The following is a 26,475-nucleotide window of genomic DNA, read 5'->3' on the forward strand; positions in this document are numbered from 1 at the left end:
GTACTTGAGGAAACTGTACTCCAGTGTGTTACTAAGCAAATGCTGTTTCACGTGTCTTCTCTGGGTACCTGCTTCCCCCGGCTATGGAATGACCCTCAAAAGCCCTTTCTCAGCTGTAGGTTCTGGCCTGTCCTCTATGGTTCTGGCATCCCTGCTTGTCTGTACGTCTCTCTCTCTTCCCCGGGTCTGGTTTTTTATGTTCTAGCTGCTAGGACAAGCCTCTAGGCAGTCATAAAGCAAATGCAATCATCAGAAGACATAAACAAGTCATTACCCTCTCCCTCCCCAAAGAGGAGAGTCAGGAGGTGACTAGAGTGAGCTATGTCCTAGTGATCTAGAAAAGGTAGCACCTGGGGGAGCCCAGGGCCAAGCCTTCCAGTGACCAAGTGAGTGCCGAGGTCATCATTGGAAGCTGTGGTGGGAGCTGGCACTGTCACCCCTGGGTGAGCAAGGTGGATTCAGCTGCCTGGGCAGAGAGCCTCCCCGTTCACAGCCAGACTTTCCCAGGCTCCATGTTGGCTGGGAAAAGATGGGCTTGGTAGAGAGAACATGAGTACAATTGCCCCTCGGTTTCTGTGGGGAGTTGGGTCTAGAACCCCACCTCCAGCAGATACCAAACTCTAAGTATGCTCAAGTTCTTTATATGGTATCCTGTTTGCGTACAACCCACACTCATCCTCCCATATACTTTATCTCTGTTGCTATTGTTTAGTCCTAAGTCCTGTCCAACTCTTTGCGACCCCATGGACTACAGCACCCCGGGCCTCCCTGTCCTTCTCATAGTTTGCTCAAATTCATGTCCCTTGAGTCAGTGATGTTATCTAACCATCCCATCCTCAGCTTCCCCCTTCTCCTCCTACTCTCAATCTTTCCTAGCATCAGGGTCTTTTCCCATGAGTTGGCTCTTCGCATCATGTGGCCAAAGTATTGAAGCCTCAGCTTCAGCATCAGTCCTTCCAATGAATATTCAGGGCTGGTTTCCTTTAGGTTTGACTGGTTGGATCTCCATGCAGCCCAAGGGACTCTCAAGAGTCTTCTCCAACACCACAGTTCAAAAGCTTCAGTTCTTTGGCATCCAGCCTTCTTTATGGTCCAACTCCTGCATCCATACATGACTACTGGGAAAACTACATCTTTGATTCTACTGACCTTTGTTGGCAAAGTGACATGTCTGCTTTTTAATACGCTATCTAAGTTTGTCATACCTTTCCTTCCAAGGAACAAGCATCTTCTAATTTCATGGCTACAGTCACCATCTGCAGTGATTTTGGAACCCAAGAAAATAAAGTCTGTCACTGCTTCCACTTTTCCCCTTCTATTTGCTGTGAAGTAATGGGGCCAGATGCCATTATCTTAGTTTTTTGAATGTTGATTTTCAAGTCAGCTTTTTCACTCTCTTCTTTCACCTTCTTCAAGAGGCTCTTTAGTTCCCCTTCACTTTCTGCCATTAAAGTGGTATCATCTACATATCTGAGGTTGTTGGTATTTCTCCCGGCAGTGTTGATTCCAGCTTGACTGATTCATCCAGTCTGGCATTTCACATGATGTACTCTGCATATAAGTTAAATAAACAGAGTGACAATATACATCCTTGGTGTAGTCCTTTCCCAATTTTGAACTAGTCCATTGTTCCATGTCCAATTCTAACTGTTGCTTCTTTACCTGAATACAGGTTTCTCAAGAACCAGGTAAGGTGGTCTGGTAGTCCCATCTTTTTAAGAATTTTCAAAAAAAAGAAAAAAAGAATTTTTCAGTTTGTTGTGATCCAACTGTCAAAGCCTTTTGCATAGTCAATAAAGGAGAAGTAGATATTTTTCTGAAGTTCTGTTGTTTTCTCTGTGAGCCAATGGATGTTGGCCATTTCATCTCTGGTTCCTCTGCCTTTTCTGAACCCAGCTTGTACATTGGGAAGCTCTTGGTTCACACACTGTTGAAGCCTGGCTTGAAGTCAGGTTATGTCTAGATGACTTCTAATACCTAATACAATGTCAATGCTGTGTCAGTAGTTGTTGGTGTGTAGCAAATCCAAGTTTTGTTTTTTGGAGCTTTCTTGAAATTTTTTTAAGTATTTTTAATATTTTCCATCCACTGGTTGGTTGAATCTACAGATGCAGAATCCAAAGGTGAACAGGGCCCACTGTAGCCACATTCTCCCACCAGGCTGTTAACATATTGTTTCAAATAAAAGCACCCCCTCTTCATAAATCACCAAATACAGGCCCAGAGGGAAATTTAAAGTACAACCCTGTGATTTATAACACATAATTTACCAAATCACACCTAGACTGAAAAGTGTCAAGCTTTGTGGAGGACCTCATAAAAAGATTCCAATTCGCAGACTTCCCTGGTGGTCCAGTGGTTAAGGCTTCACCTTCCAATGCGAGGGTCGCAGGTTCAATCCCTGGCTGGGGGCTAAGGTCCCCCATGCCTTGGGATCAAAACACCAAAACATAAAAAAAACAGAAGCAATACTGTAACAAATTCAATAAAGACTTTAAGATGATCCACATCAAAAAATCTTAAAAAAAAAAAAAAGATTCCAACTTTCTTATCCTGTTTATCTGCACTAGCTCAGCTGGAGGTGGGGGAGGGGGTCCATGGTATGACTCCACTCCTTTGCTGATGAGCCAGATTCCTGTTTTCCTCTCCCTGACCTACTACCTATAGGCTTAAAACTAGGAGGAATTACAACAGATGGACTCCAGCAACAAGTTAGCCCTGGGGTGGGGCTGGGGGGTTCCTGGCTGAAAGCATAGGTCAGTGCAAATATCCAGTAGCCCCCGTGGAGCCAGGGTCTGGCTACTCCCAAGGCTCTCAGGCATTTTCCAGGGACCACTCCCCTTATTACAGCACAGAAAAAAAGCAAGAAACATCACCAGGGGCTGGGAGCAGGAACATTTGACCCTGTCTTAGACAGGCAGTTTGCTGAGGGCCACCCTTGCAAATGGGCAGGTACCTCAGTGTTAGATGTTATCACAGGACAGCTCAGACTTTAAAGAATCTGCCTGCCAGCGCAGGAGATGCGAATTTGATCCCTGGGGTGGGAAGATCCCCTGGACAAGGGATCAACCATCTACTCCAATATTCCAGTCCATGGACTCCAGTCCATGGGGTCACAAAGAGTCAATCACGACTGAGTGACTAAAACACACACCCTTGCAAATGGGAGGGTGCCTCCATGTTAGGTGTTATCACAGGATTTGCAAAGCTACTCTCCACAAAATGTGTCCTAACGCAGGATGTGAAAGTTGCTTAGTCATGTCCAACTCTTTGCAACCCCATGAGGATACAGTCCATGGAATTCTCCAGGCCAGACTACTGGAATGGGTAGCCTTTCCCTTCTCCAGGGGATCTTCCCAACCCAGGGATCGAACTGAGGTCTCCCGCATTGCAGGCAGATTCTTTACCAGCTGAACCACAGTATCATGAAGTCTAAAATCCTACCACTAATGAGTCATGGCCTAGGCTAAGCATGTGTGTGTGTGCCTTCTATCTTTGTTTTTTACATTAATTTTATTATTATTATTATTATTCTATTTGAAAAAACATGGCTTGGTGCTTTTTGTGCCTCTTCTCACAGCCCAGAGGCAGCAACTCTCCACTCTGACCCTTTTCTCTGTTTATAAAGAAACTATGAGTTCCCTGAGATTGTTCTGTCCAGCTTAGACTTCTTGGCACTCTTGTTTTGGAGCTGAGCTCAGTCTCTGACATTCCCTGACAATGTTTCTAAATACTGTTAAACCCTGCTGCCTGGGCCCTTCCCATCCAGACGAGAGCCTCGGGTGGGGACAGAGTGAGTCAGCTAGGGTTGAGTCAAGAGGTTGGCAGCTTGCAGCACCCCAAGGCCTGGCCTTCTTTTTCTTTATTTATCTTTGTCTTTGCTGGGTCTTCGTTACTGCTCAGACTTTCTCTAGCTGCGGAGAGCGAGGGCTGCTCTAGTTGCAGTGCGCAGGCTTCTCACTGCAGTATCTTCTTTTGTTGTCTAGCACGGGATCCCGAGTGAAGGACTTGAGTAGTTGCAGCTGCTCGGCTGTAGCGCACAGGCTCAGTGATTGTGATGCCATGGCTTAGTTGCTCTGAGTCTTGTGGGATCAGGGATCGAATTTGTGTCTTCTGTGTTAGCGGGTGAATTCTTCACCACTGAGCCACCAGGGAAGCCTGAAGGCCTGGCCTTCTTCTCTCTGGGCCCCCGGGGACCTAGCAGGCCTGCTTCTCCATCCTTGGTGGGACCACAACTCCTTGGCATGTGGACTCTTGTCTGCCTGCAATACAGGACATGCTTCTAGTGGGAGGCTTTTCATTCTGTTCTTTACCAACAACATTAGCAACTGAACCAAAAACCTCCCTGGTGCACCGGTTGACCACCCCATACTGCTAGAATTTTTGCTGTTTGATCAATAGAGATAAAATGAGATGCCTTCACAGTAAGTAAACATGTACTGATGTTACCTTTCCTTATCTCTCCAATAATATTTCACGCTTTCCATGCCTCGAAGCGGGAGGCATTTTCTTGTGCTCTGAAGCCCAGCTTCCTCAAGGCTCCCTCTGGGGCCCTTGTCCCCCTCTGCCCTCCCCGGGCAATGTCTGCCCTCTCTGGATTTGCACCTGCCATGACTCATGGTTTCCCTGCAGAGACAGAACTTCTTGGTGGAAGGTCCTTTTTTTTTTTTTTTTGTCTTATTTCTCATGGCAACCCCTGCTTCTACATAGAACTTATTGTGCATGTAGTTCAGTTCAGTAGCTCAGTCATGTCCAACTTTTTGCGACCCCATGGACTGCAGCACACCAGGATTTCCAGTTCATCACCAACTCCCAGAGCTTGCTCAAATTCATGTCCATTGAGCCATTGGTGCCATCCAACCATCTCATCCTCTGTCACCCCCTTCTGTTCCTGCCTTCAATCTTTCCCAGCATCAGGGTCTCTTCCAAGAGTCAATTCTTCACATCAGGTGTCCAAAGTATTGGAGTTTCAGCTTCAGAAATTCCTTTAGAATTGAATGGTTTGATCTCCTTGCAGTCCAAGGGACTCTCAAGAATCTTCTCCAACACCAGAGTTCAAAAGCATCAATTCTTCTGCACTCAGCTTTCTTTATGGTCCCACTCTCACATCCATACATGACTACTGTAAAAACCATAGCTTTGACTAGACAGACTTTGTCAGCAAAGTAATGTCTCTGCTTTTTAATATGCTGTCTAGGTTGGTCATAGCTTTTCTTCCAAGCAGCAAACATCTTTTAATTTCATGGCTGCAGTCACCATCTGCAGAGATTTTGGAGCTCCCCAAAATAGTCTGTCACTGTTTCCATTGTTTCCCCATCTATTTGCTATGAAGTGATGGACTGGATGCCATGACCCTCGTTTTCTGAATGTTGAGTTTTAAGCCAACTTTTCTACTCTCCCTTTTCACTTTCATCAAGAGGCTCTTTAGCTCCTCTTTGCTTTCTGCCATAAGGGTGGTGTCACTACATATCTGAGGTTCTTGACATTTCTCCCGGCAATCTTGATTCCAGCTTGTGCTTCATCCACTCTGGCATTTCACATGACGTACTCTGCATATAAGTTAGATAAGCAGGGCAACAACATACAGCCTTGACATACTCCTTTCCCAATTTGGAACCAGTCCGTTGTTCCATGTCCAGTTCTAACTGTTGCGTCTTGACCTGTATAGATTTCTCAGGAGGCAGGTAAGGTGGTCTGGTATTCTCATATCTTTCAGAATTTTCCACAGTTTGTTGTGATCCACACAGTTAAGGGCTTTGCCATAGTCAATAAAGCAGAAGTAAATGTTTTTTCTGCAACTCTCTTTCTTTTTTGATGATCCAACAGATGTTGGCAATTTGATCTCTGGTTCCTCTTCCTTTTCCAAATCCAGCTTGAACATCTGGAAGTTCACTGTTCATGTACTGTTGAAGCCTGGCTTGGAGAATTTTGAGCGTTACTTTGCTAGTGTGTGAGATGAGTGCAATTGTGCAGTAGTTTGAACATTCTTTGGCATTGCCTTTCTTTGGGATTGGCATGAAAACTGACCTTTTCCAGTCCTGTGGCCACTGCTGAGTTTTCCAAATTTGCTGGCATATTGAGTGCAACACTTTTACAGCATCATCTTTTAGGACTTGAAATAGCTCAGCTGGAATTCTATCACCTCCACTAGCTTTGTTCATAGTGATACTTCCTAAGTCCCACCTGACTTTGGACTCCAGGATGTCTGGCTTGGTGATTGGTTATCTGGGTCATTAAGATATTTTTGTATAGCTCTTCTGTGTATTCTTGCCACCTCTTCTTAATATCTTCTGCTTCTGTTAGGTCCATATCATTTCTGTCCTTTATTTTGCCCATCTTTGCATGAAATGTTCCCTTGGTATCTCTGATTTTCTTGAAGAGATTGCTAGTCTTTCCCATTCTGTTGTTTTCCTCTATTTCTTTGCATTGATCACTGAGGAAGGCTTTCTTATCTCTCCTTGCTGTTCTTTGGGACTCTGTATTCAGATAGGTATATCTTTCCTTTTCTCTTTTGCCTTTCACTTCTCTTCTTTTTTCAGCTGTTTGTAAGTAAGTGTTAGTCGCTCAGTCATGCCGGACTCTTTGTGACCCCATGGACTGCAGCCCACCAGGCTCCTGTGTCCCTGAGATTTTCCAGGCAAGGATACTGGAGTGGGTTGCCATTTCCTTCTCCAGGGGATCTTTCCGACCCAGGGATTGAACCAGGGTCTCCTGCACTGCAGGCAGATTCTTTACGGACTGAACTATAAGGGAAGCCCTACAGGGAAGCTGTTTGTAAGACTGCCTCAGACAACCATTTTTCCTTTTTGCATTTCTTTTTCTTGGGGACGGTCTTAATCACTGCCTCCTGTACAGTGTCCTGAACCTCTGTCCATAGTTCTTCAGGTACATAGTAGGTGCTCATTTTTGGTGACTCTCTCATATGGATGACCCCACCTTCCAGCAGGGTTGAAATTGCCTCTTTCTTAAGACCAGGGAAAGGAGTGAATGTTCCCTGTGAAAGAGGGTGGTGAAAGCTGAGCCTTCCACGTGGAGCTGTCCACTGCTGTGTCCTCTCTCCGTGCCACTGGACTCTCGGACACATTTGCACTGCCTCACAGACTAGCACCAAGAGATGTTCATCTCATGACCTTCCTTCTGGTTTCCCAGCTGCACCTGCTGTCCCCTCCTCAGGGTTCCTAGAGGTTCCCCTCAACTCTCTGGATGTCCCCCCAAAAGCCTCCCTCTTCACTTTCACAGCTGACTCCTTTCTGTGACAAAGGGAACAGAGCTAAGACTCCACCCCTCGTGCCTTTTCACCTGCCAAGGGACTGCACTCTGCTCCTGCCCTTTTCCTTCACCCCTTCTCCAGCCCGAGGCTCATTCCTCCTCACATACTCTGGATTCCTGCTCTTTCTTCCTGTAGTGGGACTTGTGTCGTTAAAGCTTGGAGCTCCCTTTCCTGCCCACCCCCACCTTCCCTTCTGGCTGCTCCAGGACCTGGCCTCCTGGGGGAGGGGCTGACTCCAGTCTGGGCAGGATATGCATGACTGTGTGTCACCCTGGAAGACAAAGTACCTGGGTCACATCAGAAGGACCCAGGAGTCACTTAGAAGAGCCTCCCACTGGCCAAGGACTGGCCAGTGTGGTCCAGTGAGATTCAGGGAGGAGAGTAACAAAGGGAGTGGATGCAAACACAGCTACTGTGGCTCCACCCACTAATGCTGAGCATGAAAACGCAGAGCACAAAAAACTCATGGCTCACTTTTGAAGAACACTAGAAAATCAGCTCATTTTTTTGGACAACTGATGAATAAGGAATTTCACCTTTATCCTGCCTTTCCTATATGAACTGTGCCTCAGAGTTAACTGAATAATTGAATGATTGATGAGGGGACATTTTTCTTTATATATATAGAGAGAGAGAGAGAGAGAAAGAGAGAGCAGCATATTTATATAATTTTATTTATGTATTGTTTACTGTGCTGGGTCTTCATTGCTGCCCAGGCTTTCTCTAGTAGGGGTTACTCGTCATTGCAGTACATGGGCTTACTGCAGTGGCTTCTCTTATTGCAGAGCACAGGCTCCAGGGCACACGGGCTTCAGTAGCTGTAGCTCACAGGCTCATTAGTTGTGGTTCCTGGGCTCTAGAGTGCGGGCTCAGTAGTCTTGGGACATGGGCTTAGTTGCTCCACAGTATATGGGATCTTCCTAGACCAGGGATTGAACCTGTGTCTCCTGCATTGGCAGTCAGATTATTTACCACTGAGCCACCAGGGAAACCCCAGAGGGGATGTTTCTTTTTATAAAAGTATGCTAGCAAATAAAAAAGAAACAATGGAATTCTGATAGCGGCATCTCACAAGTATGGATTCTATCTCTAATGAAGTAATGAATTTAGGTGCTGCTGCTGCTGCTAAGTTGCTTCAGTTGTGTCTGACTCTGTGTGACCCCATAGACGGCAGCCCACCAGGCTCCCCTGTCCCTGGGATTCTCCAGGCAAGAACACTGGAGTGGGTTGCCATTGCCTTCTCCAATGCATGAAAGTGAAAAGTGAAAGTGAAGTCACTCAGTCGTGTCCAACTCTTCTCGACCCTATGGACTGCAGCCCACCAGGCTCCTCCATCCATGGGATTTTCCAGGCAAGAGTACTGGAGTGGGGTGCCATTGCTGTCTCTGGAATTTAGGTGAGGCATGTCTAACACCGCAGAGGATGACCCAAGGCTCGGTGTCTCTCTGCCTTGAATCAACCAGAATATGATCAGACCTCGAGACCTCATTGCTAGTTTCAGGAAATACAAAGGAAATGCACAAAGAATGAGTTTGATCATGTCATAAAGAAGGAGTCAGCACAGCACACAGTGTAGGAAGCTCCACAAGAAGAAGGGCCCGGCCTCCGTGATGACAGTGACAAATGGCTCAGGACAAAGACAGAAGGGAATCTCCAGATGGAGAGACCTAGGAGACATGTCAGACGATACGCTAACATGGGCTGTTCGTGTCCCCACCTGAAAGTGAACTCAGAGCATGAGACCTCTTACAGGACACTCAGGGGAGTGAAAACATGGGCTGGGTAGTTGATGCTGCTATGGGATTATTGTTGCTTGGGGGAGCCATGATGATGGTAAAGTGGTTATGCTTAAAAATGTATCTTTTAGAAATACACGTGAAATTGTATAGGTGAAATATAATGTCTGGGATTTTCTGCAAAATAATCCTGGGACAGGAAGTGAGTCAAGACAGGAAACAAAACTGGCCATACACTGATCATTGACGAAGGCTGGTGTTGGGTCCCTGGGGCTTTGTTATGTTATCTCCATTTTCATCTATGCTTGAAAATGTCCACACATTTAAAACATATCCCTTCTTCTCCCTAAGTCCCTCTCCAACGTTGGGCCTTTCCTTTCTTTGTACAGCCAATCTTCCTGGAATGGTTTTCTGCTCCATGCTGTCTCCTTTTCCACACCCACCCACCCCACACCCATGGAAACTTCAGTCATCCCCTTCCAGGTGAAGTCAGTAGACCCTGACTTCTTTGCAGCCTCCAGTGTCTCTCTCGGGTTCCTGGACATCACAGTCTTCTGGCTTTTCCCTCTGCTCCATCCTCAGCTTCCAGCCTGTCTCCCTGCGTGGCCCATAGGTGTTGGCAAGCTTTCTTCCCTCCTGGTCGTCTACACCCACATCCCTCACCAGCCTAGGGTTCTTCCACAGACTCCAGACACACATGTCCAACTCCAGTCAACATCCCCACTGAATGGTCCTTCAGGAACCGATTGCTCAACAAATATAAACTAATTTCCTGTCCCCGCCTCCACCCCTCGAGTCTGTTTGTCCTCTCTTTGTTCCCTGTCTCTGTGAAGACGCCACCATCCACGTAACTGCCCAGGTCCAACAGTTGGGTGTCCACCCTCCTCCTCCTCATTTGCCTCCTTTCTGTCACCTCTTAGACCTTCCTTCCATCTGCGCTCCCAGACAACCGTCAGATTGCTGCCAGAGTCCTCAGCCTTGCCCTCTCACTCACCCCGCTCCATCCCCACTCCCCAATCAGCCTGTCTTGGAGGCTTTTGTACCTGCAGTGCTCCCTCTGCACAGACTTCTCTTCTCCAAGCTCTAGGCCAACTCCTAGTGTGCTCCTGACATGTCACCTCCTGTGACCATCAAGTCTGGGTCAGGCAACCCTCTTTGTCACCCATGTCCACTATTGGACTTCTCAGGTGGCGCAGTGTTAAAGAATCTGCCTACCAATGCAGGAGACTCAGGTTCGATCCCTGGGTCAGGAAGATCTCCTGGAGGAGGAAATGGCAACCCACTACAGTATTCTTGCCTGGGAAATCCCATGGACAGAGGAGTCTGGTGGGCTACAGTCTATGGGGTCACAAAGAGTCAGACAAGACTTAGAGACTAAACAGCAGCAACAGTGTCTCCTATTATAACGAGTTGGTATTGTGATCGCTGGTGACCTGACACCTCCGCTAGCTGGAAGCTCTTGGCAAGGAAAGGACCACATCTGTCCAGCGCTGCACTGTGTCCAGGGGATTCTCCTGGCCTCCACCCCCTCCTAGTCAGGCAGTGGGAGGTCTGGAGCAGAGCTGGGGCTGTGGATTCCCTGAATCTTTCCCCCGCTACTCCTCTGCTAAAGTTCCTGTCAGTCCAACAGGTCCCTCTGTAGCCTTAGCGCCCTGGATCCCAGTGACAGCCCACTCCCCTGACTTCCACGGACCTCAGGTGCCAACTTCCTGATGCTGCTCACCTGGGAGTGCCCTCCCTAGCACTGTTCAGGCTTATACAGAACCTTACAGCCTTGTTCTGTGTTAAATAATGTTCCCCTCCTGCCCTGCCCCACCCCACAAATTCATGTTCTTCCCTGAAGCTCTGAATGTGGCCTTAGTGGAAATGGGATCACTGCAGATATAATGAGTTTAGTTGAATTCCTCCTGGAGTTGGGAGCATAAATCCAGCATAACTGGTGTCCTTATCAGAGGGAAAAAGAGATACAGACAGAGGGAGAAAAGACAATGTGAATGCCGACAAGCCTGGAGAAGGTAAAAACAGAGGCTGATTAGAGCCATGTAGTTACAAGAAGGCAATGGCAGCCCACTCCAGTATCCTTGCCTGGAGAATCCCATGGACAGAGGAACCTGGAAGGCTACAGTCCATGGGGTTGCAAAGAGTTGGACACAACTGAGCAGCTAACACACACACACACACACACACACACCCCGACAAGGTAAAAAACACCCGGGATGGCCAGTGACATCAGAAGCTGAGAGAAAGACGTGAAACAGAAACTTCCCTGGAGACTTTGGAGGGAGCACATCCCTGCCGACGTCTTTTTTCTTTTTATTAGATTTTTTTTTCTTAATGTGGGCCATTTTTAAAGTCTTTATTGAATTTGTTGAAATATTGGTTTTGTTTTTATGTTTTTGTTTTAGTTTTTTTTGGCTGAGAGGCATGTGTGATCTTAGCTCCCTGGCCAGGAATCAAGCCTGCACCCATGTACTGGGAGGTGAAGTCTTAACCACTGGACCGCCAGGGAAGTCCCCTGCCCGAGTCTTGGCCTCCAGAACCGAGAGACTGTAAATGTCTGTTATCTTAAGTCACCCAGTTTGAGGTCCTTTGTTATGGTCACCCCAGGAAATGAACCTGAGTCCTCCCTCATGCTCACATCAGTTTCCCTCTGAGAGGACCAGCCTGTTCCTGCCACACGCCTTTGCTCTATGAATCCTGGGAAAGCAAGGCCCCTGTTGACTGAGGCCTCTGTGCCTGGCTTGGGGCTGGCTCCATTAGGCACCCAAGACATGTCTGTTGGATCAGAGTGTTTGTACCTCTCATTGGGTCTGTTCCTCTTTTCTGAAATAAAATCAAAATAAATTCAAACTCGACATGGAAGTTTGAGGTTAAAGCCGAGGGCCACCCAGGCAGATGTGTTCAGGGCAGCCCCAGGTCTGGGCACCCTGGGCTCATCTCTCTGGAAGCCTGGCAGTCGGCTTTGGCACCAGCAGCCCGTAGGCACTGCTGTGCTGACCGACATGCTTCATCATGAGCTTGAAATGCTGGATATGAAATGTCAACTGGGCTGGAAATTTATCTGTTGATTCGCACAAGAAATGTCAACAAAACAAGTTGAAAGAAAAGAGTGTCAGATTCTTAAATATAATTTCAACTTTTGGGAAATGTTGTGATTGTAAAAAAGGCTTTCCGGTGGTCATCTACTTTAACCAAGAAAGTGTCCCCATGGTAACATCCCAGCTGTCTCCCATCCTGAGCTTACATGCACCCACGTCAAGCATGAGACCTGGTATGTCCACTGGAGCAATTACTTGTTTTCATTTCAAAATGTGAACTCTTTTATTTGGAAATTTCATACAAATTTACTGTCTCCCTAATACTTTTCAAATATTTCTTACAATCAATCATACAAAATAATAACATAAAAACTATATTTTGTAAAATATTACTATTTTAATCTTTGTAAAATTAATAGGGGCTTCCCTGGTGGCTCAGTGGTAAGAATCTGCCTGCCAGTGCAGGAGAAGCAGGAGTTGTAGGTTCGATCCCTGGGTTTGGAAGATGCCCCCAGAGAAGAAAATGGCAACCAGCTCCCGTATTTTTGCCTGGGAAATTCCATGGGCAGAGGTCCACGGAGTCACAAGAGTTAGACACGACTGAGTAACTAAAACAACAACAGCAAAATTGATAGATGAATATTTTTGGCAAATATTACGCAGACCAGCTCAGGTTCCTCTGGTTTTCCCTGGTGTGCCACACAAGGATCATCTCTTTCTAGGTGAGAAATGGTGTAGAAACGGGGGGGCTCCCTGCGCTGAGTTCTCCCGCATCTTTTCATGCTGTTGGCAAACATGGATGAGGCCTTCTGAGTTGGGCAGGACCCTGAGAATCCCTTGGTCCCAGGCTAGGGGCTAGGAGACAGGTTTAGAAATAACCAGTACTAGTTCATTGTGATAGATAAGTCAGGACCCAGAGGTTCCCGTAGCGCCCTGGGAAAGCAGTAAACTGACAAATACTTGACCTAGGTCTTGAAGTTTGAGCTCACTAGAAAAGGCTGGCCTGGAGGCCCAGGGCAGAAATAGCAACCTGCCAAGTGAGAAAGTCTTGGAAACTAGAGAATGGTCTGAGCTTTGGTCCTGAAGTCATGAGTGGGTTTGGGTCTTGCTTTCTAGCTAGTAAGGACTGGGGCTCATTTCTGATCCAAAGGCAGGGGTCTTGAAAGGTTTTCCTCAGGAACGCCAAGGTCCAGTCTGCTTTGGGAGGGCAGTTTGAGGTGCTGGAGAAGTGGATTTGGGGAGGGAGGGCTTGCTTGGAGGCTGGGAGCCTGAGGAGCCCTGAGCAGAGCCCTGGGCAGGTGAGAGTGCAGGGTGACTTGGAGGGACAGGGAAGCCAGGCTGGGCAGGCTTGAATCTGCAGGAATGGAGAGTTAGGGAAGGGAGGAGAACTGTCTGAGAGAGGAGGTCTGGGGAAAAAGAGACCTTACCAAGGGGAGACAGAAATCAGGAGACGGGCCGCCTCCCTTGCAGGGTGAGCAGCAGCTCACCTGTGGCTCGACCTCTGGCTTCAGTGAAGTGGCAGTTCTCCTTCCCAAATGGAGGAGGTGTCTCAAAAGCCAACAGAGGTGGGGTATTTGACACCCAGTTCAGCCAGCGGGAAAGAATGGCACGGTGTTCCCCAGGCACAGCAGGGCCCCCGAGACCCAGGTGGGTGCCTGCCCAGAGGCCACAGGGCCCTCTGTCTCCTACAGACCTCTTGGGCATTTACAGCCAGGCGTTGAATTTGTTTTAGCTTCAAGCGTTGCTTTAATCCTATGGACACTTCTTCCTGGAGTTTCTTTTCTGTCTCATGGGGTCCTTCCCAGGAGCTGCTTTCCTGGGAGCAGGCACCTGGGCTGGGTTTGGATGCCATGTGTCCACCCTGGGTGCTCTGCGGTCCCGAGGAGAATAATCAGGCTCTGGAGGGGAGGGGGCGGTGCCAAGGGTCGGGATTAGGAGAGGGGAGGTTGGTCTAGAGCAGGTGACTGAGAGCAGGTGAGGTGAGCCGCGTGTCACACTTACACAGGTGTGATCAAAGATGGGTCAACACAGCTATCATGGGCCCCATTTTCATTTAATACAACGTCAGTCTAAGTCTGACCCCTGAAAGGAGGCAATAGGAATAATGTTGGGGGCAGGTGGCAGCGGCAAGGCTGCCCCTTTAGTGCCATCCTTTCTCGGAAGCCGCGCTCTGGGTAGGACCTGCCTTGAGGACTAAGCGTCCTTGGGGAACGCCTCTTCGATCAGTGGGAACTCAAGCCCGGGCGCGCGCAGGCAGGTGCCGCCGGGACCTGGGGCCGCGGGGAGGACTCCTGCGCGGCGATGCCCCGGGCTCCGCGTGGGGGCGCCCCGCCCGCCGTCCCCAGGCTGTCAGGGCCCCCGGGCGGCTCCGGGGCCGGGGGAGGACGGGAGGAGGATGAGCCGGAGGGGAGGGGCCCGAGCCGGCGCCCCGCGATCGCTGAAAGTGAAAGGGCCGCCGGGGCCTCCGCGCCGCCCCAGGAAGTCGCGACAGGAAGCGCCCGCGGCTGCGGGGCCGGGCGGCGGGGCGCGGGCCTGGGGGCGCAGGTGAGGCGTGGGGACCCGGACGGGGCGGGGAGAGGGTTTGCGATGCGCGGACCCCTGCCCACCGCCCGCGCCGGCCGGGCCTGGGAACCAGGGCGCCGGGGCCGAGCGACACCTGCCAGCGCTGGCGACGCGCGGGGAGCCGGGGTCCCTGCGCCGGGCGCGCGTCTTTGTGCTGGTCCGGGGCCGGGCGCCCCCCAGGCCCAGGGGGGCGGATGCAGCCGGGCGGGGGTGGGTCTACGGGATCACCCGGGCGCCCCGGGACCCGGGAGCGGAGGCGCGGAGCCGGTGCTGGGCCGGCACCCGCCCATCGGAGCTCCGGGCGCGGGCGAGCACAGCCGTCCTCCCGGGCCCTTCCCGGGCCGCTGGGCCGCGGTGACAGCTATGCCGGGGGTCGCGCGGGGAGTAGGGCGCGGGGCCGTCGCGCGGCGGAGACGGGGGCGTGCCCGCCTGTCCTCCTCCGGGACCGACCGCGGGGAGGAGCCGCCGCCCGCACCCGGGGCCTTCGGGTTGTTTGTCTCTGAGCGGCTGGTCCCCAGAGCCCGGAGCCTCCGGGAGTGATTTACAGGACTCAGAGCCCCGGAAAGTCACCCGGCCTCGGGGCAACCACAGTCTGGCTTATTTTTCCTCCTGCCCCCACCCTCCTGCCGTCCCAGCCTCCGCAGCCACCCTGCTGATCCCGGTGACCTGGCGACCCGGGACTGCGACCCCAGTGCTGGAGGCCCCACGCCCCACCGTCAGGTTTGAAATTCTCTAGCCCGTCTTTCCTTTCCTCTCCCTGAGCTGCCTGCCTGGACAGTGCCCACCTGCCCTTGAATTTCAATCGTCTGAGGATGTCTGAGTTGGTAACTAGATTAAATTTCCCCATCGCTCTTTCTTTAAGGCCTTTTAAAATCAACCCTGAGAACCCAGGACTGGAGACCCCCAGAGTCTTACCACAGGGTTTTGCAAGCGCCTTTGCAGGTTCTGTGTTGTGCACACCACCTGGGGTGCTGCTTGTTGGTGGGAGAAAGCAATCGAGATGGAGGGTTCGCATTTGTATTGAAGCCCAGGAAAGAGATACTGGCTTTTGTCATTAATCTTTAATATTGCCTAAGGCACAGACCATAGAAAATGTGTTCTCTGGAAAGCAAGTTTCCCTCACTCATTACCTTTCTCTCCCTCATAAAAGAAAAATGTATGAAAACTTGTTTGCCTTAAAATAAGACCCAGCTTAAAAGCTTTGCCTTTAGGTAGATTATTTAAGGTATGCATGGGATTGCTTTGACTACTGACAACAGAGCTTCAGTTGTGGGAAGACCCTTTCTGTGTTATTCTCTTCATTGCTTGCCTTTGAGTCTCTTTTTCACCTCCAGTGAGTACACAGGACTCTTCCGCAAGTGGTGAGGCCAAAGGTGGAGCTCCAGAATTCATGTTGCCTTCAGGTCATTCCATTTCATAGTTTTACAGTTTATAGACTAAGTTGGGCTCTTTCGCATGATGGGTATAAAAATGTGCTTTGTGGATTGTAACAGAGATGCTGCTGTGGGGTGCTTCTGAAGTTGTTATCTTTGAAACTGGATATTCTTACACTTTTCCCTCCTGTGGTGCTGTGAGTTCCAGGTGTCTATTAAGAGCCATTTTTTTAAAAGTGCATGTTCTTTTTATGTACTTGGGTTATGTGTCAAAAACAAGGCTGAAACCAAGTGATCAGCTCCAGTTCTGCTGTTCTCTCTTTGCAGGGGATCTGCCCAGAGGAAGTGAGGCGGGGGAGGGGACTGAGGGAAACTGGACCAACCTGAATTTGCCCCAGGTGTCCAGCGCCGCGGGCCAGCCTCTGGGCCAGCCGGGGGCTGGCAGGAGAGCACAGAGTTGTCAGCCCTGTCCTCGGAGCTCTTGACCAGCCCTCGCTGGAATGGTCAGTGGTCACTGGTCAGACTTTGGAGGAAAGGGCCTAATTAAATCGAGCTCTTAACGTCTAACGTGTAAAATCACTGTGTTTACACATCTTAACTGCACCAACGGTGAGAATTTATAGCACTGGAGTTACCCCATTTTATAGGAGGAGGAAGAACCGTAGTTTTCAAAGGAAATCAAGATTTTTTTTTTCCTGCTGATTTTTCCAATGTCTTCTGGATTTTGTTTTAAAGTTCCAAGTTTTACCAGCCTTGAATTGAGGTTGACTGATGAGTTGGTGTGTTCGTGTGTGCTTAGTCGCTCAGTCATATGTGACTCTTTGCAACCCTTTGGACTGTAGCCCGCTCAGCTCCTCTGTCTATGGGATTCTCCAGGCAAGAATACTGGAGTGAGTTGCCATTTCCTCCTTCAGGGGATCTTCCCAACCCAAGGATTGAACCCGAGTCTCCTGCACTGCAGGCAGATTCTTTGCCTCTGAGCCACCAGGGCAGTCCCTTAGTAGGTGTAGTAGATGCAGTTGGATACTTCCAGATAAGCTGTACCTAGAGAAGCAGTGTCTGGACAGAGGAGGACATTTGCTTCTGACCATCCATTCCCGGGTGCTGTAAAATTCAGACCAAATCCTTTACTTTAAAGTCAGCACCCAAAAATTGTTTCTCAACGTATGGGTGCGGTACTTCAGTTGTGTCCAACTCTTTGCAATCCTATGGACCATAGCCCACCCGGCTTCTCTGTCCATGGGATTCTCCAGGCAAGAATACTGGAGTGGGTTGCCATGCCCTTCTCCAGGGGATCTTTCCAACCCAGGGATGGAGGCCTGGTCTCTTATGTCTCCTGCATTGGCAGGCGAGTTCTTCACCTCTAGCCCCACCTGAGAAGCCCCTTCTCAAAGTATGTTTAGGTCCAAGTAGGAGCCCACTCATTTTGAGCAGAATTTTAATAAAATCTTTTTAAAATCTAGAGATATGAGCAACAACAGTGTTGAAACGCTTGTGGAGCTTGATTCCACACGTCTCCTGGGCGCTGGCTCTGTGCTAGACCAGGGAATGGGGGCTGGGTGGTCGCCTGCAGTCCCTTGATGCCTCTCGTGATGTCTCCTGAGAACAGAACCAGCTCCTCCTGACTGGGCATCTCCTCCACACCAGGCTCTGTGCTCAGGGCTGTCCACAGATCGCACATCTCATTTGTAATAGCAACCCAAAAATGTAGATGCTACCATCTCTGTTTTTAGCTGGGGCAAGTGAGGGAGCAGGAAGTTTGTGACATGCCTGGGATTACCCAGTGCAGGGCCAGCCATGAGGGCAGGTGGCACTCCAGGCAGGATGATGAGCTGGGAGGAGCAAAGGTGTAGTTCTCCTGGCTGAAGCAGAAGGAGGGGCCTCGTTGCCTCTCTGAGAGGAGATGGGGTCAGGGGACAGGTATGACAGCTTGCTGTTGTTCAGCATCGCAGCAGTCATGTCTGACTCTTTGCAACCCCATGGACTGCAGCACACCAGACTTCCTTGTCCTTCACTATCTCCCTGAGTTTGCTCAAACTCATGTCCATTGAGTTGGTGATGCCATCCAATCATCTCGTCCTCTGTCACCCCCTTTTCCTGCCCTCTATCTTTCCCAGCATCAGGGTCTTTTCCAACAAGTTGGCTCTTCCCATCAGGTGGCCAAAGTACTGGAGCTTCAGCTTCAGCATCAGTCCTTCCAATGAATATTCAGGACTGATTTCCTTCAGGATTAACTGGTTTGATCTCCTTGCAGTCCAAGTGTCTCTCAAGAGTCTTCTTCAGCACTGAAAGCATCAGTTCCTCAGCACTCAACCTTCTTTGTGGTCCAACTCTCACATTCGTACGTGACTACTGAAAAAAACTGTAGCTTTGCCTACACATACCTGTGTTGGCAAAGTGATATCTCTGCTTTCTAATATGCTGTCTAGGTTTGTCATAGCTTTTCTTCTAAGGAGCAAGAATCTTTTAATTTCATAGCTGTGTGATGGCTTGCCAAGGTGCATTTTGAAAGCTCACCCTAGAGGGAAGGCAGGCGTGGACATGGGGATCCTGAGGCCCATTTTAGATCCTCTAACTTAGAACTGTTGGCTGTTACTTGTCTGTTATCTCAAGGAAGTTGTTTAAAGACATTGAATACATTTCTAAGCTTTAAATCAAAATCAGTGTTCCATCAAAAGTAGCCTTCTTTAAAAACACCATATAACCTGTGACTTTTCCATAAGCACTAAGATGGAACCGTACGTGCTCCCGAGGGCGTGATGTGCTCTGTGATAAATGCATGGGTCCCCAAGATTCCTCCTCACCCAGTGAACATAGGAGAAAAACTGGAAGACAGCACACGTGTTGAGGTTGGCTTTGGAATGGGCGGCCAGGCCTCCCTGCCGCTTTCTTCCTGTCTTGCTCAGAAAGGGGCCATTTTCCAAGGCCCCTGCAGTGACCACAGGAGTGAGAAATGAGGAGGCTGATTCGAGGTGTTCATCCCCATGGCATTACATGTATTTAAACTCCATTGCAAAGCCACAGTCAAATGATGGGCTTGATGACCCACCACCTGGTCCAGGCCTACGTTCCTCTCTGTTACTGTAGCTCAGACGTGGCCTGGCCCCCAGCGGGGGAATCAGGACCGGCTGGTTGGTGGCCCTCTGGTGACTGAGCACCTGGTGTGACCTCTGGGCTCCTGCTGGTCTCCTGTGAGTATGAACGTCAGCTCTGTGGAGTGTGGTGGTGAAGAGTGAGCGGTTGATCTCTGGATACCTTCCGGATGGAGATAAATTCAGCCGTTCTCTCTTCATTGCACCCTCAGAACATCATGTGAAGTTCCTTTCAGTGATGGTTGAATAAGCTGCCCCCACAGGGCACACACTCCACCCCCACCAGGTGGCTGTTATGGTGGGAGCGCCCTGTTGCGTCTGGCTCTGCTCTGGGCTGGGTGACCACACTGCGTGTAGTTACTTCCGCCAGGGCCTCAGACAACGCCTGACCTTTCCACCCCTCCTTCTCCTTGTAGACAGCTGAGCCTCTCCTGGAGGAAAGAGAGGAGGCGAGTCCCCACGAGCATCCTTACTCGCTTCCTGGGATTAAGAACCTATTTATGAAGCATCTTATTTTATGACCGAAGCTCCACATCCAGGGAGGCGTCAATGGCCCAGCTTCCCCCTGGCATTCGCTTCATCATCTCATTCTCCAGGGATCAGTGGTAAGTCGGGGGCACCGTGCCACCCTGCAGCCAGCAGGCCCCCCACCCCCAGTTTCCTGATAAGACACATGTGGATGCCCGCCCTCCCCATAACTCTTGAGTGGTTTATCCGTGGTGGAAGTGGTGACCAGGAACGCTGCTGAGCTGTCCACCCTTGCTTCTGCAGGGACAGACAGACTGAAAACCTCTGGGGTTCTCAGTGGTTTCTAGTCCACTGAATATCATCTTGGTAGGATGAGTAGGCTGCAGTCCATGGGGTCGCTAAGGGTCGGACACGACTGAGCGACTTCATTTTCATGCACTGGAGAAGGAAATGGCAACCCACTCCAGTATTCCTGCCTGGAGAATCCCAGGGACGGGGGAGCCTGGTGGGCTGCCATCTATGGGGTCGCACAGAGTTGGACACAACTGAACCGACTTAGCAGCAGCAGCAGCAGGATGAGTAAATGGCTGTGGGTGAAATAAGTATATTAACTCTGAACTCTACGAGTGGCCTCGCTGAGCTGGGACTTTGGAAGAGAAAATGAAATCTGAACAAGTTAAACACAGACCAAAACACCCCTTTCTGTTCCGAGAGCACCCTGTGTGCTCTCTGAGAGTCCTTCTCCTAGGAGACTTATGAATCCCACACACACTCCTTGGAGGAGGCTGAAGGTGAGGGCGGAGTCTAGAGCTGGGCTGTCTCGTCTCTAAGCCACACTCTCTCCTGCTGATCTCTGTCAGGAAGAGAAGTGTTTTCCCTCTACCCTGTTAGGTTGAATGACTGGGGGCATGTGAATTAAATCGACGAAAGACAGATGCACAAGAGAGAAGACAGATTTAGCCACATATGTGTGGGAGTTCACAGAAAAAGGTGACTCCTGGGGGCCTTAGAATTTGGGGTGTATATACCACCTTAGTAGGGGAAGAGAAGGAGGAGGGCATGTTTGGGAAAGCAAATGACTTTTTGGAAAGGTAAACGGGCCCTTGGGAGACTGGCAGGGGGCCAGGATACAGTTGGACAGAGTCTTATTTGGGTGTGAGGTGGGTGCTTCCCGCCTCTGGTACTAAGACTCAGTCTCTCCTAGTTGCTCGCAGGGAGGATTGATGACAGTTGAGTTGTTTTGGAGGCTCTGTTTTGAGGCAGATGAGAGATTTCAGAAACTCAAACACCTTCTGCTCACAGTAATGTTTATGCCACAGCGTGTGTTCTGGGTCCCTTAAGCTCCATCTCCCAGCCATGTGCCGCCTACACATCCTTTGCAGCTTCTCTGGCCCAGGCTGGTGGCTGGTGTGCCCATGGGGTCTCAGAAGTGACTTCAGACATCTGGCTCTTCCTGGAATAGTTCACTTGTCGATTCATTTCCCATCTAGCACTAGTCTAGACAGAAGTAGTTCAACACTTACCTTTTTTTAGCGGGTATTTATTTTTGTTTTCTTTTGTAACTTTATTTGGATACAATTTTTCAAACTCACAGGAGGAAATGATAAGAATTTACATAGAACTCCTATAATCACAAATCCACCCCCCGCCCCCGCCTTTTTTTTTTAGGTTAAACCCTTAGAGATAGAGCATTGCTTCTTACACTGTAATGTGCATGGGAATCATTCAAAACTTGTTAAAATGCAGATCCTGACTCAGCAGACTTGGGGTGGCACCTGAGAACCTCCATTTCCCAGGTGATGTGATACTGTGGGTCCACAGACCATTCTTTGAGTAGCACAGAGATGGCGTATTTGTCTTCATTTCTGTTCCATCTCTACCTCAGACTTGCTCTTTGACCTTGAAAGGTTATTTAACCTTTCTAGACCTCAGCTTCCTTGGCTGTGAGAGAATCAGTGTCAACATTCCTGCCAAGGACATTTATTAATATATATTTTTAGCAGCACTCTGATCTTTGGGGGGCTGACTTCCCTCCCTTGCATGCAGCTGTGACCAGCAGGGGAGTCTCAGGATCTTCTGTCCCCTTACAGAAGCCAGTAGAGACCCCTGAGGCTCCGTCCCACTGACCTTCTGCTGTAGCCCACGTCCAGCAGGAGGCAGGAGCGGGCCTAAGGTGGGCGAACCAGCCTCTCTGTCCTGGGACTTTGAATCTCAAGTAGAGTGAGCCTAGGGCAGAGCAAATGGTGAGGTGTGTCTGGTCTAGCTCTGCCATGTGCTAAGTCGTGTCTGATTCTTTTGTGACCCCATGGACTATAGCCCATCAGGCTCCTCTGTCCATGGGATTCTCCAGGCAAGAATACTGAAGCAGGTTGCCATGCACTTTTCCAGGGGAGCTTCCCAACCCATAGATCAAACCCACATCTCCTGTTGAATTGCCTGCATTGCAGGAGGATTTCTTTACTACTGAGCCACCAGCACAGTCCAGCTGTGGGGCCAGGCTCAATGGCAGATTCTTAACGTTCATCCTCATTTGCTTCTCCCTTCACCTTCTCTCATCTGTGTGTGTGTGCAGATGTATGTACACACACACACTCACACACACTTTTTCATGAACCATTTGACAGCAAGTTGCAGACATTATACCCTTTTATTTCTAAATACATTAGTATGTATTTCCTGTAAATAAGATATTCTCATGTAACTGCTTCCCTGGTAGCTCAGATGGTAAAAAATCCGCCCTCAATGGGGGAGAGCTGGGTTCTATCCCTGGGTTATAAAGATCCCTTGGAGGAGGGCATGGCAACCCAGTATTCTTGCCTGGAGAATCCCCATGGACAGAGGAGCCTGGTGGGCTATAGTCCATGGGGTTGCAAAGAGTCAGACACAACTTAGCAACTAAGCATAGCACATATAACTGCACACAAAGATCAAGATCAGGAAGTTTAACGTGGGTGTAATGCTATTATCTAATCCACAGTCCATGTTCAAATGCCCAATAATGTCTTTTATAGACTTTTCTATAGACTTTTGAAGTCTTTCTATAGATTTTTCTTTTTCTTTTATAGATTTTCCTCTGGGCCAGGATCTAGTGTGTGGGCACACTCGGCATTTACTCATCCTGTGTGTTTAGTTTCCTTTCATTTGGAACCATATCTTGGCCTTTCTTTGTCTCCTGTAAGCTTGTCATTTTTGGAGAGTACAAGCCATTTATTTTATAGACTTTCTTCTTTTCAATGTGTCTGTTGTTTCCTCATGGTTAGATTCAAATTACGCATTGTTCTCAGATATAACACAGAAAGGAGACAGCTTCTCCCTAACGGTAATGGAGTTACAGATATTGGTGGGGCTGAGGGGACTGGATGAATCGTGTGGTGCTGGGTTGAAATGAAAGATATCAAGGAAAACTGGAGAGCAGGTAAGCAGAGAAGTGTGTGTGTGTGATGTGTGTGGTGTGTGTGATGTGTGTGATGTGTGTGTGATGTGTGTGATGTGTGTGTGTATGCTGTGTGTGTATGTGTGTGTGATGTGATGTGTGTGTGATGTGATGTGTGTGTGATGTGATGTGTGTGTGATGTGTGTGTGTGTGTGTATGTGTGTGTATGTGTGTGTGATGTATGTGATGTGTGTGTATGTGTGTATGTGTGTGTGATGTGTGTGTGTGCTGTGTGTGTATGTGTTGTGGGTGCAGGTGTGTAAAATGCCTTCTCTTGGCTGGAGATAGGCCCTGGAAACAGCAGCATCCCAGCAGCAGTGAGCACCCCTGGTGCTCGATCTTGGTTTCTGTGTACCGTTTCCTGTTGAAGGAGCCAGGCAGGCATCCTTGGAGACTGGGATGGTGTCATCACTGGGCAGGGAAAGTGAGATGAGCCAGGAATATCTGGTGTCAAAAAATAAGACAGTGCTTAAAAATGAAGTGGCTCTCACTGGCCAAATATGAGATGAGATTTTTTTTTTGGCTGTGCTGGGTCTTCTTTGCAACCCACCGGCTCTCCGTGGCTGCAGGCAGCCTTTCTCTGGTTGTAGTGGGTGGGGTTGCTTTCTAGTCGTGGTTCACAGGCTTCTCACTGCTGCAGCTGCTCTTCTTGTCTCGGGGCTCCGGAGCACACAGGCTTCCGTAGTTGCGGTGAGTGGGTTGAGTTGCGCGGTGACATGTGGGATCTTAGTTCCCAGACCAGAGATTGAACCCATATTCCCTGCATTGGCAGGTAGATTCTTAACCACTGGACCACCAGGGAAGTCCCTGGGATAATATTTTAAATAAACAATACTAGTAATGAATTATAGCCCATTGACAGAAACAAGTCCATGCTCCTATAACTGAATAAGCATAAATGGGAGGAGGGAAAGCTCTTTCCCACAATGGGATGCCAGCCACTGAGTACAGAGCAGGAGTGTCCAAGCTGGAATGTCACCTTTTGAAACCATCAGGAATGCTTGGATTAGGTAAGGAGCATCAGTAGACACACAAAATTGGGAGAAAGTTGGGTAAACAACTGGGTTAGCTACCTAACCTCAGAGTGTTTTCCCACAAATTGGTTATTAATTACTAGAGAGAAAATGGTATCTTCTCTGACGGGCAATGAGGCAGAGAGCCCCCAAACCAGGTGGTCAGTACTTAACATCACTGACGTCATGGCCCCCTTTAGGGTGCTCTGGAGGGACTCCTGTCACGATATGCATGGTTTCCTTGTTCCTAAAGTAAGATGTCTTCTCACTCATTTCTGTGCCAGGTCATTACTGTTCAGGTATTCTCATCTAAAGCATTTTTTTTTAACTTCTTATTTGCCTATTACCTAGATAAATAACACTCAAGGAAGGAAGCTGTATTCTCCCCTGAGTCTCTGAACTGGGAGCAGGCTTCCATTTATCTGGGAATGCAGGCAGCATCTAGGACATTTCTGAGGATGCTTCGAAGGAGCATTGCTGGGAGAGGCTTTCATGGCTAGAAACTCGAGCTTAACCCAAATGCTGCTGCTGCTGCTGCTAAGTCTCGTCAGTCGTGTCAGACTCTGTGCGATCCCATACAGGGCAGCCCACCAGGCTCCCCTGTCCCTGGATTCTCCAGGCAAGAACACTGGAGTGGGTTGCCATGTCCTTCTCCAATGCATGAAAGTGAAAAGTAAAAGTGAAGTCACTCAGTCATGTCCGACTCTTAGCGACCCCATAGACTGCAGCCTACCAGACTCCTCCGCCCATGGGATTTTCCAGGCAAGAGTACTGGAGTGGGGTGCCATTGCCTTCTCCGAACCCAAATGCTAGTCTTATAGTATTGCTAGATACAAAGAATGCTACCTGTTGTCAGACATAACTACAGAAAGTAAGTGGAACACCAATGAAGTTAAGGATCAAATTATTCACTTTTAATTGTATTTGCTTAATATTCACAAGCCTAAATGTAACACAAAACAGGAATCAAAGTATTGGATTATATTAGTTTCCTGGGGGTGCTGTAACAAGTCCACAAGCTGGGTGGCTTAAGATAATAGAAATTAATTTCTCATAGATCTGGAAGGAGGAGTCTGAGATCCATGTGTCACAGGGCTGTGCTTTCACAGAAGGCTTGAGGGAAGAACACTTTCTCACCTCTTCCCATTTCTGGTGGCTGCTGGCTGTTCATGGCAGTATCTGTCCTGCTCTGCCCTCATTGCCACGTGACCTTTCCTCCCTGTCTATCTCTGTCTCCCCATGGCCTTCTATGAAGTCCCATAGCTGGACTTAGGATCTCAGTGGATTTGACATCATATGTGAGTTATATGACGCCATATGCATGCTAAGGTGCTTCAGTCATGTCTCTTTATGACCCCATGGACCATGGCTGGCCAGGCTCCTCTGTCAATGGGATTTCCCAGGCAAGAATACTGGAGTGGGTTGCCATTTCCTCCTTCAGAGGGTCTTCCCCACCCTGGGCCTGAACCTGCATCTCTTAGGTCTCCTGCTTTGGCCAGAGGGTTCTTACCACTAGCACCACCTGGAGTTGAGTATTCAGTTCAGTCCAGTTGCTCAGTGGTGTCTGACTTTGTGACCCCATGGACTGCAGCACGCCAGGCTTCCCTGTCCATCACCAACTCCCAGAGCCTACTCAAACTCATGTCCATCATGTCGGTGATGCCATCCAACCATCTCATCCTCTGCCATCCTGTTCTCCTCCCGCCTTCAATCTTCCCAGCATCAGCATCTTTTCCAGTGAGTCGGTTCTTCACATCAGGTAGCCAAAGTATTGGAGCTTCAGCGTCAGCATCAGTCCTTCCAATGAATATTCAGGACTGATTTCCTTTAGGACTGACTGTTTGGATCTTCTTGCAGTCCAAAGGACTCTCAAGAGTCTTCTCCAACACCACAGTTCATAAGCATCAATTCTTCAGCGCTCAACTTTCTTTATAGGAGTTGAGTATGACCTCAGCTAATTACCTCTGCAAGACCTGATTTCCAAAATAAGGTCACATTCTAAGATTTATAATGGACATCAGTTTGGGGAGTCACAAAGAATCAGACACGACTGAGCAACTTTCACTTTCAGTTTTGGGGAAACAGCATTAAATCCACTGCAAGATGGATAAAACAAATATTATCCAAAATCCTTACTTCATAAATGACAAAGGAAGAAAGTAGGTGAGGATAGAATTACAAAATGGGAAAGAACTTCCAGAGGGCTATTTAGGCCTTTCATCCCCATAATCCAGGATAACCCCCAGAAGTGAGAAGTCTGCTTGCCTTCCAGGACAAGGGTGTTGCCATGGCCACTAGGAAGGTACCAACCCCACAGCGTGGCTGCTGTGATTTAAAAGTGATCAGTGGGGCCATGTTCAGACCTTCTGGAAGGGGAAACTCAACCTCTAGTGGCCGGCCTTTCCCATCTCCCCAGGGTTCTACGTAAGAAGATGCGGAAAGAGGGAGAAAGGATAGACTTGGAAACAGAGGGAATAGAGTTGACCTGAT

The 26,475-nt window shown here is 49.0% G+C and overlaps 1 protein-coding gene across 8 annotated transcripts in view; it reads left to right on the top strand.

The window, feature by feature from the left end:
* The window catches only part of SLC37A1 (solute carrier family 37 member 1), a 101,615-nt gene that overhangs the window by 11,626 nt on the left and 63,514 nt on the right, over positions 1–26,475 (top strand). For 6 of the 8 annotated variants that reach the window (XR_009495520.1, XM_024996552.2, XM_059889357.1 and 3 more), the window contains one exon: positions 19,488–19,676. Coding sequence is in view for 7 of the 8 variants with exons in the window: in XM_024996552.2 (XP_024852320.2) it covers positions 19,621–19,676 (56 nt within the window). In the remaining variant the exon portion in view is untranslated. Of the gene's footprint in view, positions 1–14,510; positions 15,327–19,487; positions 19,677–26,475 lie in introns of those variants that run through there. The other 2 variants (XM_024996537.2, XM_024996534.2) reach the window with 2 other exon arrangements.

Source organism: Bos taurus, chromosome 1 (assembly GCF_002263795.3).
Source record: "Bos taurus isolate L1 Dominette 01449 registration number 42190680 breed Hereford chromosome 1, ARS-UCD2.0, whole genome shotgun sequence".
Taxonomy (NCBI): domain Eukaryota; kingdom Metazoa; phylum Chordata; class Mammalia; order Artiodactyla; family Bovidae; genus Bos; species Bos taurus.